This window comes from Xiphophorus couchianus, chromosome 10, assembly GCF_001444195.1.
Source record: "Xiphophorus couchianus chromosome 10, X_couchianus-1.0, whole genome shotgun sequence".
Lineage (NCBI taxonomy): Eukaryota > Metazoa > Chordata > Actinopteri > Cyprinodontiformes > Poeciliidae > Xiphophorus > Xiphophorus couchianus.
In genome coordinates, this window is record NC_040237.1 from 566,820 (window position 1) to 580,851 (window position 14,032).

Genomic DNA, 14,032 nt, shown 5'->3' on the forward strand with positions numbered 1-14,032 from the left:
TTCAACAATGTGTGGCCTTGTGGGTCGCCACAGTTTAACACTACAGTAAAACATTAAATCTGGAGTTTTCTTCTCCTAAAACCCTAAAGTGGTGCATATCAGTTTTTCAAGAGTCACTGCACTGTGTTTATATGAATGTTTTATTAGGTTGTTTTGCTATGGAAACTTTTACACTAGTGACTGTACTCTTCATGTACAACAGACCAACTACTTAGAAATTATATCGATAATATTTGGGACATAGTTCATGTTGCCTTAAACATCAACATGAGTAATGACTCTTTGCCATTACTGATAATGAGTCTTTTATATCACTCTAGATGTTACACCAGTGAAAAGATACCATCTGTTACACTTCAGAGGAAACATGTTTCCCAATCTTGCGTCCAGAACTTTCAGCAACAATTTTACACTCAGGTTTTATCACCTGGTGGAGTGTCAACACGCAAGCAATCACACAGCAATAACTGCCCCTCCTGACAAGTGGAAGTCCAAAGTCACATCCATTTACGTGCTCTCCTTATAATACCGCCCAGTAGCTCTGTTCCTGGCAGCGAGGCAGCTGCATGACGACAGCAGTGATTAAGCTAAGAACACCATGTTTGTGAAGCGGGAGGGAGGCTGATAACAGGTGAACAAAAACTGTCCGGACTTTTCTTTTTCCTGAAGGTCTTTGATCCGGAAGTCAGAACCTCTGTAGTGAGAGAAGAAACACGAGAAGTAGATTAAGAGGTTAATAAAAAGACTAATTTGCTTGCATGAGCCCAAAATGGGTTTGGCCAATAACTGGTTGTGTCACCATTGATGGTAACAACTATCATCAAATCTTTTCCATTACTGGCAATGAGTCTTTTACGTCACTTTAGAGGACATTCGAGATACTCTACTATGTATTAATGCGACCAAGGTGGAAGGAGGTTAGGACAAACTTATTTCTGTCTGAACTTTGACTAGGCTCTTCCAAGAAAATCATTTAGTTTTTATATTGCATCTAAAGGTGAACTATCTAATCATAAGCTTATTTATCCTAGCATATTAATCAGTTTATTTATAGCACCACCTCACAACAAATGTCGCAGTGAGGCACCTCACAGAAAGTCATTTCAACTCAAACACACATACATGCCACTTAATCCTAATGATCAAACAGCACATTGAGTTTAATTCTTTGTGCTACTAGAGTTTGCTTAATCTGACTGTAGTGATTATCGGAGAATTTCTATTGGATTTTCTTGTTGAGAGACGAACTCACAATTTCAAGTCAAAGTCAAGTTTACAAGTCCAAGGAAGCAAAGAAATCACAGATCATCACACTAACCCCACCATGTTTCACTGAAGGTCTGGTGTTAGTTTTATAAATAGTTGTTAGTTTTATTCCAGATGCAAGAAATACACTTTCCAAAAATGTTTTTCTAGTCATAAATCCACAGAATATTTTTTCAAAAGTATTTGGAATCATTAAAAAATGTATTTGTTTGGCTATTTTTTTGGTCAGTAGTGGTTTTTTATCTTTTTTTAAACTCCTATGGAGGCTATGTTGAGGTGTCTTTTTCACAAATAAATTTGTGTGTTATTAAAACACAAATTTTAATAAAGGCATGTGAGGCCTTCAGTGTGTTGGATTTTGTGTCTGGGTTCTTTGTGACCTCCTGTATGAGTTGATGATGATTAGCTGATGCAAAGTCTCACCACTATTTCATGCTTTCTCTATTTTTAAATATTTACTCTCATTCAAAAGACGTTTATGACCCAGCCCTGACTTAAAAAATGTAAAAGATTTTTTTTCTAAGGTGTTCTTATACTTTTTTTTAGATTGAGGCATGGTGTTTTGCTTTTTTAAAATTGTTTAGCAAACTTTGTGTTACTCAATTATTTTAAAAAAATCATCTTTATGTTAAGTCAAGACTATGTTCGTGAAATTGTTTTGATGATCTGAAACATTTAAGAAGGGAATAAAAAACTTCTCATAAAACATAAGAAATCTCTACTAGGGTAAATTTTTACTGCACCTTATTTGCTTGACCTGCTTATTGTAGATCAGTAGAATTATTAAAATTAGTACAGCAAGCAGGGAAATTTTATTCATTTTAGTCTACAGATATATTGGCAGTAATAAAGTTGGACATGTGATACACAGCAATAAAACTTACCATCCAATGATTCCATTTGACTAATTTAGAACATTCATCAACCAGTCAGTCTGTGTAAGGAATATTATGATTTATTAAGATGATAAAGTAAATATGAGTGCAGGGGGGGAGGCACAATTGCTCAGTAAACAGACTAAAAACATTTTATTCACAGAGTTCATAGAGGCTGCATAGACACAAGAGGTTGGACTTATTCCGTTACCATGAGAATTGCTTGAAAAACATATTTCTAAAATCTACCAACACTAAAGTGAAGCAGAAAGTAGCATTCTTGTAATGCTGCATTAAACTGCAGCAGTTAACCACCGTTACTGAGTCCACTTATGCAATCTGCAAAATAGGCACTTAAATTGCTTAATTTTAAAAGTATTTTCCATTCAAGTTTACGCTGTTCTTCAGATTATGGTGAACATGGTAATAAAACAGCGCCATCTTATGGTAGTAAAGTTTAATGCATGAAGGGATACAGTGGAAAAGCTCCCAAGTATGTTTTTAATGACACCTAATCTGTATTTTACAAGTTTTAACAAAAAAACACTTGGCAGATTTGGTAGTTGGTGTTATAGTTTTTTGCTCTCAGCTGGTCTTAAAAATAAAAAGGACTAGAGACACTTATGGAGTGAGACGTGCAAAGTCTGTCCAAAGTAACTATTTGGGGGGGAAAAAATATATTAATTTCCATTCATTTTGTGGTGAGCGCCAAAACCTACCCTTACCATAACCCTAATCTTTAGCTTCCTCTTCAGATTTACGTTGAGCCTCTTTCTGGACCACGTTACATTTTAGTAAAGTTAAATAACTTTACACCTAAATCTTCAAGGGATGTAAACAACTTCCAGTTCAGATTTATCTGAATGCTTCTTCTACAAAACAAACCTCTTATGAGAAAGAAGAAGAAAAAACACATCACGCACAACTTTAGTAACAAAAAGTTTTATTGGCTTCTCTAATCCGTTCATCTCAATAACAGGTATAGCCTGGGAAATCATAACACAAGGGGACTAGAACGAATAAGACAAAGGAACTGCGGGGCATCTGCTACAAAAATTTGGTATTGAGGTGACAGAAATAAATCCATACAAAATGTTTTCATGCATACTGGAAAAACAAAACAGATTTTTAGTGTTTTTGTACATTTTTGTAAACAATATCCTTCTAGAGATCATATCAAAACACATTATGGCAAGTAACAAAAATAAGGGATATAATGAGGAGAATGAATGTTCTATGAGGCATCTATAATTCAACACTGCTTGGCGTGGATGGTATTTTTTATTATTTTTTTTTACAGAAAACAAAAATAATACATTTGCATTTTGATGAGTTGTTTGCTCTAAAATTGTAAACACAGGCAGTGTTAAATGATTATACAATATGTCGAACCTATACTACAAATATGTCCACTACATACATAAAACGCGTGTCCCTGCTTTTTTTTTTTTTTAACGCTTTAATGATATGAGGTATATTTAGGTCAATCTTTTTGTCTTTTTTTTCCCTCTCCCCTCCATCTCATTCACTCGTTTTTTTTTTTTGTCTCTTTGAAAGCATAGTGTGTTTGGAGTGAAGTTGCTGGTCAGTCGGTCTTTGTTCCGTTTGATCTGAGCAGCTTCGAAGTCTCCGGTGAAGCTGTGGCGCTCACAGACGTGGGAAAGGGAATGGGAGGGGGCGACTGCTCACAGGAAATCAACTAAATTAAATATCAACCCTGGCTGCCGGACAGATTGGCTTTAGCCAAGGAAGACAAAGAAGGCCATTGTTTATTCTTGTGAGTGCAGGGCTGCATTTTGGGTTGGGGAGGTGGATTGAACTTAACTTTGTTTCTGGACTGCGTTTCTTTTGACTCGAGGGGGAAAAAAAAGAAAAGAAAAGGAAAAAGAAAGAGGAGGGATTTGGTGTAGGTCCGTGATTATTTGCCTAAAAGGATCTGCTACAGAGTTTGTTTGAGTGACGCTATTGGTAAATAAATAGAAGGGTTTGGGTATGCAACCAACATACCGATATAAGGGATCCAGCATGTCAGCCCGACTCTCAAAAACACTTAAATACAAAGAGGTACTCTCAAAATATTGAATAACAAACATTATGGCAAATCATCTTTTTACAACAACACCCGAAAAACCGTAAAACAAAATCAAAAAAAGAAAAAAAGGAAGTCCCACCCATCCCATGTTCTACCCTTTAAAATAAAAAAAGCAACAAAAATACGCTTAAATGCCCACAGCCGCCCTTTACAAATCACTCGGCCGACCCCCCCCGTTAACCCGCCCTCCCTCCCCATTCACAGTTTTCTCCTCTTAAAAAATAGCAATAACCATTAGCATAATAATCACGTATCACATATGCAAATTGAATGGGTTATTGTTGTTTCCAATGATTTGTTTAAAAAAGTGCTTGTTTGATTCCATTGACACAAAAACAGGAACAGCAAGGAGTGGAGTAGAAAAGTGGTGACTTGTTTTAAAAAAAAAAAAAAACACTAAACAGCATGATAAAAAGATTACTGTCTGAGGCTCGTCACATCCTGCAGCTACTTCTGGATAGAAATGAGTCACCTGATGCTACAATACTCAGTAATGTTGAAATGTCTTTTTAAAAAAGCGTGCCACGTGAAACGCAGCGGGCTGCTACAGCTGATAGAAATTCATGTAGACGTGGCTGTCTTCACATTGAGACAACAGTACCATAATCTCGACAAAGCTATGCGCAGTACAAACCGAACATTACCGTGTATTGTAAATTTTGTTGTTCTGACAAGTAACAAAATAAAAAACTAAATAAGACAAGAAAAAAGCTTTGTAGTCTCAAAATACGCCTGTAAAAACTGTGCTAATTGCATCTCATAATACAAAGTCTTATTACACAATTTCGCCTATTTTCCTGAGTTTATATGTTTCTTGTAACAGACAATATATACTTTTTTTGCCATTTGAATTCTGGGCCTTTCCCTGACACAATGTTATTATTATTGAAATCATCAACATTATTTATTACTTTACAATGGTATGATAGGTAAAAAAAAAAAAATCACAAATAGATCAGAAAAAGGAGGAAAAAAATAAAACAAGCAAGTTAATAGCTACCCTCTAAACATTTTTTTTTAAATTACATTTAAATCTACGATACGTTCATATCAAAAATCACTACTCTTAAACAAAAACATAGGCGACTACATGATAAAAATTAGAATATCTTAAAAAATTGCATTTTGAGGCCATAGAAGACCCTCCCTGGTCATTTTGTATTAACATTTAATGGCAGTGTTCATAAAAACAAAAACTTTGCTACAGGAACTAAATTGGAGCGAGTGCGGGGGCCGGGTGGACAGCGACCAAAAAAAAGAACAAAAAATGGCCCCGCTTACAGGCTTCACCTCGTCTGACCCTTATCTGAAACTTTGGCTTGTCGGGGTTTTTGATCCTGTACTCACTGGCTCACTGACATCAGCTAACAAGCTGGTATACCCTGAGAATTCTGACACCGGAGTCCGTATTCTGTGTTCCACCTCTGCTCCCGGGTCGCTGCCGTAGCTCAGAGGGGTCCGCCGGCCGGACTTGAATTGGGAGCCGAAGGCCTGGGCGAAGTTCTCGATCTGGTACGTGGTTTCTTTAGGGGGGTTAAGCGGGGACAGGTCGGGGTAGGTGGAGCCGTTGGAGCCCGCCACGCTCCCTCCGGCCTTGGACTGTGGCCCCTTGGCGCCCTCGGCTGTGGCGGTCAGCTCCTGGGGCGGTAGGGTGAAGGTCCCTGGGGAGTGCTGCTTCTCCAGCTGCTCGGTCAGCTCCCGAGACGGAGTCAGCTGTTGGTGGCTGGTGGACTCCAGGGTGAGGTGGTAGGCCGCCTGAGAGGGGGACCCCACTAACATCCCGTAGTGGGACTTGGAGGACGACGAAGAGGAAGCCGACGAAGGCGGGGCAATGGGCAGAGGAGAGGAGACCGCAGGCGGGTAGCCACAATCCAGAGGCGAGGTGCTGTACGCGTGCTTGTCAGAGAACAGGGGCCCCGTAGGGCTGGAGCTGCTGGACAGAAGAGGGAAGGGACCCGTCGGGCCGAGGCTGGGGAAGGGCCCACTATGGCTGGTGCGCTCCAAGGCCTGAAGGAGGAACTTCGAGTACTCGCTCATTACCGCCGTTTTGTCGCCGCCGTGGGGGGAATCGTCTTCCAGTTCCGGGGTGACGGGCGCTGCTGGCTGGAGGTCCACGTGGTGCGGGTGGTCCGACAGGTCGAAGGTCACATCGTGGTGGGTTCCCTCTGGCTTATGGCTGTAATGGTCGAGCAGGCTTTGCAGCACCTCGTCTGGAATGCCTGATTTGTCGTGTTTGAGTTCCAGCGGCGAGGAGTCCAGCATGGCCAGAGTGGGTTCGGGCCCCAGGGAACCCTGGATCACGTTGTTACCCTGGGACGTCATGTGAAGCGAGCCGGCGCCGTAGTCGTTGTTGACCACGTGGAGATAGCGCCGCTTTTTGACAAACTGCATTGCATCGTCGTAGTTGCTGCTGGTGGTGGGACCGGGTTTGCTGCCCCCAGGTCCCTGGAGTAGAGTCATGTTGTCAAGGGCAGAACCATCCACGTGATCCATGGTGTCCGGCTTCTGGCCCAACAGTTTCTGCCCATCAGCACCATCTTCCAGGGACAGGAGGCCCTTGTCTAGCCCTTTGCGTCCAGTTTTCTTGAAGACCAGTTTGGGGGTGCGTCCCTGCATGGTGGGATCAGAGCCTGAGGGGTGCTCCATGCTGAAGTCCTGCAGGCCCAGGTCGCGGGCCATGGCCCCAGACGATGCTGCTGCTGGGGCATTCTTTTTCTTCTTGCGTTCGCCACCTTCACCGTTTTTGGACTTTGCCCTCTTACGTCCAGAGGTGGTTGAGTTTCCCTGAGAGAGTGAATAGCTGCCTTGGCCTAGCTCTGCTTCACTGAGCTCCAGCATGCTTGGATCTAGACCCTTTTTTATGGCTTCTCCACAAGTCCGTTTGTGCTTCAGTAACCGGTCTGTTCTTGAGAAAAACTGAAAGAAACAAAATAAGACTAAGTTTAGACATGAAAACAAAAAATAATAATGAATAAAACTAAATGATTCAACAAACTAGCCTAAGAAACATCAAAACTTAGCATTTAAAAAGGCAGTATTATGTGTTTCACATCAACATAGTATAATTTTATAGTATAATTAAGTAACCATGTTAACATCAGTGATAAAAATGCTGTATGTATCAAATATAGCTTGAAAGAAATTTGACTTAGTAATTTAACGCCTTGAAATTTGGCCTCCAACAGGAAGTCATCACAACATGGCTCCTCTATTAACCCTTTAACATTCGTTTTACCAGCACTGCACTCAGAAATAGCTCGCATAATGAGCTCAGCTGATGCTCTGTTCCACCAGCTGTTTGCTAATAGCTGCTGGCTAGTCTGAAGGAGCTGAGTGGGAAAGTCATGTTTTGGACAGATGAAAGGTTGCAATGGGAGATTAAAGGATTTCTCAAACATGCATAAATAATCAAAGTATGTTTTTGATGAGGGAACAACATTTTTTTTAAATGAATAAAAGTAGATTTTACGTAATACTGGGCCTTTAAGAACAGAAAATATGGAAGTATATTACCTGTTGGCATGTATCGCAGCGGTAAGGCTTCTCGCCGCTGTGTGTCCTTTTGTGTCGCTCCATGTGGTACTTCTGGATAAAGCGCATGTTACACTGGTCACAGCTGAAAGGTTTTTCCCCTGTGAACGATAACAGCAGCAGTGTCAGAATCGATTATTTCAGCTAAGATCATGGCATGAAGCAATACAGCTCACTAAATTAGATAACTGACTCACCGCTGTGAATTTTCTCATGCCGCTGAAGAAGGTATTTCTGAATGAAGCTCATGTTACATTGACTACAACGGAAAGGCCTCTCACCTGTACAATCAAGAACAAAAACATTTGCACACAACATAAAATAAGACCAAATAACAGGCTAAAACCAAAGAAAAAAAAGGACATATTTTTGCAAAGAGAATTGAAATTTCACAGGTATTTTTGTATTACTCAAACTGGAATATTTTTTAAAAGCGATAGGTGCAACATTTGACTTGTCATCTTGGAAGATTCTTTGGCTTGTAGGATTTAAATATAAAAGCAGCACATTAGTTGATTTAAATTTGTCAATTTATATGGGCAAAAAATAGAAAATCAGATATGAAGATCATAGACATTTTACCAGAGTCAAATTTGCATATTTATGTCCATTTTTGTTATGTTAAGCAAACATCATGAATAAATACACATCAACTGAATAATAAACTAACCATAACCAAAATAAACAAAATATTTCTAAAAATGCCTTTTGTTTTTTTAGTTGGAGTCATTAGAGCTGATTTGGAATAAATTAAAAAATATTGGTGGTAAAAGACTTTAGCACAGAAATGGACATAATGTCAAAACTAAAAGTGTGACTAATCCTTTAAACCTTTTATGAGGTCAGATTCAAATAATCAAATTAAGATTTCCCAGCAAAGAGAGTGACTAAGATGATGAGAAACACGTGAGTAACGACTGAGTCATCACTGCATGTCTGGTTCCAAGTGACGGCTACAGACTTTTATCGCAGAAATACAAAGTGTTATGAGCAGACAGCTTGCTTTTTATGATCAAACTCTGTTATTATGGTCCTAACCAGTTTACTATCAAATCTAGCAGCCTCTAACAGATCAGGGACAGTGACTCAATTTCTTTCATCTGCTGTTCATCTGAATGTTTTCTCTGTAGCTCCTATATCTTTTAAATACAAGACCTGATAAATATTGCAGTGTAAGAACTGCAATATTCTTACAGTTCTTACACTGCAAGAACAGTTGCAAAGTTCTTGAAAGTATTTACAAGTATCTTCTTGTAAATACTTTCATTTAATTTTTTTATTTCATTCACACATCTGATATTTTATCAAACAGTGATGCTACAAGCTTTTCAAAAAGAAAATCTTTTTTAGTGTTTGTTTCATCGCAATAAAGAAGAGATGAAATAAAGAAGAGGAAGTCTCACCTGTGTGTATGAGCACATGTCTACGTAAGTGGTAGGAGCTGCGGAAAGCAGCGTTGCAGTGCTCACAGATATGTGGTTTTGAGTTTGGGGAAAGGCAGGCTCCGTCCCCATCCAACATCATAGCCTAGAGAAAATACAAAAACATAGGTTTTTTTTCTTCTTCTTGTAAACGCTTTCATTTTAATTTAATTTTTTATTTCATTCACTCAATAATGAACATGAATGGTTCATAATTAGTAAAAGAAATCATGAATTAAAAACAAGCAGAAAGAAGTTTAAACTTTTATCTGAAATTAGCTACTCGACTTAGAAGGCTGTTATAGGAATATTCTAAATAAACAAAAAAAAAGTACACAACAAACATCAATGCCATGTCACTTCATTAGAATGATTTTCAAATTTCTTTAAATGCAGAAAGAGTTTTAAATTGTTTTATCTCAATGTCAAGGTTGTTCCATAAACTGACACCTTTAATTGAAATGGATCTTGCAGTTGGTAGCACTGTTGCCTTGCAGCAAGAAGGTCCTGGGTTCGATTCCCGGCCCGGGGTCTTTCTGCATGGAGTTTGCACGTTCTCCCTGTGCATGCGTGGGTTCTCTCCGGGTACTCCGGCTTCCTCCCACAGTCCAAAAACATGACTGTTAGGTTAATTGGTCTATCTAAATTCTCCCTAGGGGTGAGTGTGTGTGTGTGTGCATGGTTGTTTGTCCTGTATGTCTTTGTGTTGCCCTGCGACAGACTGGCGACCTGTCCAGGGTGAACCCCGCCTCCCGCCCGGAACGTAGCTGGAGATAGGCACCAGCAACCCTCCCGACCCCATTAGGGATGAACAGAAAATGGATGGATGGATGGATGGATCTTTCTAGACTCAGAACCATCACCGTTCTGAGTCTAGATTTTTGTTTGAAAATCTCAGTTCCTTTTCAGGTAAGCTTTAATTGCGTTAAGGGAAAAGCTCAGGAATTAACCTTTGACGGATCATTGCGTTTCCTCCGTGCTTTGCCTCCTTGCCCATCCCCATTGCTCCTCCGGCCTCTTCTACCTGAGGACTCTTTTGGCTCTTTACCTGGTCTTCCAGGCATCTGAAAAGAGAAACAAAAGCAGGCGTTTCTTTTTTTTTTATTAAGAAAGCACATTTATATTACTCCTGAATAGAAAAGAAGAACCACAGAAGAGAATATTATTATTTAAAGCCAGAACTGCTGCTGCAGCTTACCTGTTCTCCCAAGGAGCGAACATTGCTGAGGCTAAGGTCATGCAGTAGCATGTTCTGGTGATTTTGGTGCTGGTTGCCGAACGACATGTCGGGCATGTCAGTGCTGCTCTTCCCCGTGCCCCCTCCAGGACAGTTGACCCCTATTCCTCCGCCCCCGCTATAGAGGGGCATCCGATAGTCCAGCTCGCTCAGCCGCTCCTGCTTAATGCCCATGCTGTGGAGGAAGCCGCCCGTGCTGGCAGCGATGGGGCCTTGGTGTTCCGGCGGCGAATCTCGTTCTTTTTTCAGAATCATCTCTTGGGGAAGCTCGCCGATGACCGACTGCGATGCCAGCCGCGTGAAGCTGGTGACCGGCGGTAAGTGGCTGAACATAAGCATACCTGGAGCGAAATTGGGGTCCATGCCTCCATTGCGCAGAAACTCATTGCCTAACTTGTCTTGAATAATACTCATGGTGTTGATTTACTTTGTGCCAGGGGGGAGAAGGAGGGTAATTAATCTAGTGAGGAATGCAGGAGGAGACCATTCTGGAATAGACAACAGACAAAAAAAATAAAAGACTTAATAAAAACAGATATGACAAATACAGAAAACAAAATTGAAAGCAACATTTTCATTAGTTGAGCTCTTAGCACCTCAAATTGCAAGCATTTCGGTTATTTAAAGGAAGTACGTAAAAAATAAAGTCCTCTGTTTTGTGAAAAAAATAGAATAAGTCAAAACAGACACCTGTGTGACAAAAAAAAAAAACAATGTAAAGAAAGCGAACTATTGACAAATCTCATATATTTTTAACTCCTAATCTCAAATGCAATCTCTTTTGCTTAGACCACTGAAACACATCCGATCATGACTGGAGCAAAGTCACAATTAGAGACGCACCACGACACAGCTAGTGATTTAAATCAGATGATTTTTCAGCTTGATTAGCTCTTGATTAGCCCTTGATTAGCACCCTAACCAACCAGTCAGCAGGATACTAAAAATCTGATATTTTATCAAACAGAGATGCCACAAGCTTTTTAAAAAGAAATTCTTTTTTAGTGTTTGTCCCCCCCCGCCCCTCCAACACCCTGTAGTCAGTTCTTGTTTGCAAGAGAGAACAAGACTTTAAGAAAATAATAAGTATAAACAGAATAGAGCAAAGTTAAGGCATGGCTCACTAAGGACTACACACAGACTGCTGTTTTGGTAAAGCTGCTCATGCTAACTGCTAATAAGAGGCTCAAGTAGCCTAAAATGTCCAGTTTTCTCTTTAAAAATGTAGTGTCTCACGCTCTTTTTAATAATAGCCACTCACGGGAGGTGAGATAGATGAAATGTGGATTGTAGTTATTACAGATAAATGTTTTATTGGTGAGTTAAAGAGCAATAAAAACTATAGATTGAAAATTAGCCACAGATCTCTAAAAAAAGACATCTCAGGGAACATAATATAAGGAAAAAACAAGTAATTACAGTGTTATTATGACTGTGTATTATTGCAGTGTAACCAATATAGACCTCAACCTTCTTCTGGCTTAGGCTTCCAGAGCAGTGAAGTCAATTTAACTGGCCAGGGATATTATTGGCAAGGATATAATAAATGAAATTAAATATGGTTGCCTAACAAGTAATCACTATGTGACTATCACTGTTTGCAACAGTGACTGCAATGTCAGTTTAATTTATTGTGCAGCTCTTAATTTAAAATACTGATAAAAATGAAAATAAAAGCTGAAACGACCTTCATTGTGTAAATAGTAGATACCCAGGCCTGATCATCACAATGGAATAAACGCAAAACCTCAAAAATATTTACTAATGTATGTTTGCTTTTTAAATACATACAATGTAAATGCTAAAACACCTTATGAAATAAGATATCACATAACCATACATGTAGAAGTGGCACTATCTAGCTGCATTATGTGACAGTACAAAATGTCAAGCTTTGCACACAGAATAAATACATTTGTATTTATTATTAAATAGAAGCTTTAAAGTAACGTCTCTTAATTAAAATGACGTAGAGCAAGACAAAACATCCGAGTCGTTTAATCCATCTCGTATTGTTTCAAATTCAGCACCACATGTGATTTGGACCGTAGCCAAAATATGATTGGTATTGATAGAGCTTTTAAACACGCATCCCTTTTGTTTTCGCACTTTGAAAGAAGCAAAAACAAGTCACTTATAACTGAAACTTATATATAAACGCAAAAGGTCAAGAGGCTGACTAGATAACGCTCGCAGTTTAATCGCTTCAGCCCACTTGCCCTAAAACAAAACAATATTTAGGTCAAATCTGGGGATACATTTCGGGGTTATATTAGACAGGCGCATTCCGGTCGCTTTGAGTGAGACGTGTAGCTAAACACGTAGAGAGGAAAAGTCGACGTAAAAATTTATTGTTTAGTCTAGACCTGCTGACCATTTGGCTACGCGACGCCGCATTCAACAGAAAACGGATGAGCTTTTGTGATGCATAATAGTTAGCCAGCTAGTTAGCATAGTTAGCGTGCTACAATGAGACAATCAAAGCATCTCTGCGTCCTCAACCAAAACAACCTAATCCATTCACCCCCAAAACCAATTTATATCGTTCAAATGAGCCAGGGATAACTTTAAAAATAAATACACCATATATATATCTAAATGTAGTCTATAAAATCAATTTAAAATCGACATTGTAACGTTTTAGCATGTTACCTGGAGTTGCTACTAAGCTAGCTAAAGCTAAAATAGGACTCGTGATTTAATGCGATTCACACGTTTATTAACCCATTGAGAAAACAATAGTATACAAGTCAGAGATTAGCTGAACAAACCGGGGAAAATAGTGGCTTATTTATTAATTTTTTAAATGGGTGAAATAGCACGTTTGCTTTGAAATTATGTCTGCGGCACGTAGTGCTCATTCTCCAATTCCCCAGCTTTGATGACGCCCGTGAAATCAAATCTGTCTGGCTGCTCGCAGCCCTGGCGCTCTATTTATTGATAGCTAACTTTAGGCTGTAATTACCAGCGGATAAATCCAACCAAGCCCCAACCAGCGAAATATTCATTACCGTTTGGGCTCCGAGTAGCTTTGCGCTCTAAAACACCGAGCAGAATAACACTACTCACTTCGGCAAGTGGGAGTTGTGTTTATAACAATCAAGCCGCCACGAGCTAGCAGGTTAGCTCCTTAGCTGCCCCGTCTGAAAGCCGCATTAGGGCCCATGCAACAGAAACAATGATGCTGCGACTCCGTGCATCTCCTGTTTGCGCTTAGCCACGCAATTGTTCGCCTAAATCTCGACAAAAGGCGCCACGCTCGACACAAACAAAATCCAGTTTAGCCTCCCACTCACCTACACATGACCGCAGCTGGTTTCAAACGTGCCTATATTCTCTCCGTATTCGCCGCTGACGGGGTTTTATTGCCAAAACATTGTTCTCCGGCGGTCGCTGCTTTCTTCCATCTTGTCCCGGAGCGGGGAATTATGGGTGCAGAGGACGGGTCGTGAGAGGAGACAGGCGAAGGTTGTGGAGGTCTGAGGTGTTCACTGAACAAGTTTAATACAGACAGAGAGAATTGAAGTTGAGATTTAATACTCCATAAATGTGTCTTGTTTTTAAGACTGAAGTCAACTGCGTCAATTTTTGTAACTAATCAGCACAGTTT

The 14,032-nt window shown here is 39.9% G+C and overlaps 1 protein-coding gene across 2 annotated transcripts; it reads right to left on the minus strand.

Moving 5' to 3' along the window:
• Positions 1-3,067: 3,067 nt before the first annotated feature.
• znf281b (zinc finger protein 281b) lies at positions 3,068-13,870 on the minus strand. Of its 2 annotated transcripts, none has more exons than XM_028029992.1 (7): positions 13,719-13,870; positions 10,384-10,910; positions 10,136-10,249; positions 9,168-9,291; positions 7,962-8,045; positions 7,747-7,865; positions 3,068-7,149 (listed from the first exon to the last, which is right to left on the minus strand). In XM_028029992.1, exons 2-7 carry the CDS (start codon positions 10,834-10,836, stop codon positions 5,536-5,538), a joined length of 2,508 nt encoding a protein of 835 aa, XP_027885793.1. In that variant the 5' UTR covers positions 10,837-10,910; positions 13,719-13,870; the 3' UTR covers positions 3,068-5,535. The 2 variants fall into 2 exon arrangements, with proteins under 2 accessions (XP_027885793.1, XP_027885794.1); XM_028029993.1 differs by lacking the exon at positions 13,719-13,870 and adding an exon at positions 13,434-13,612.
• Between the last annotated feature and the right edge of the window lie 162 nt (positions 13,871-14,032).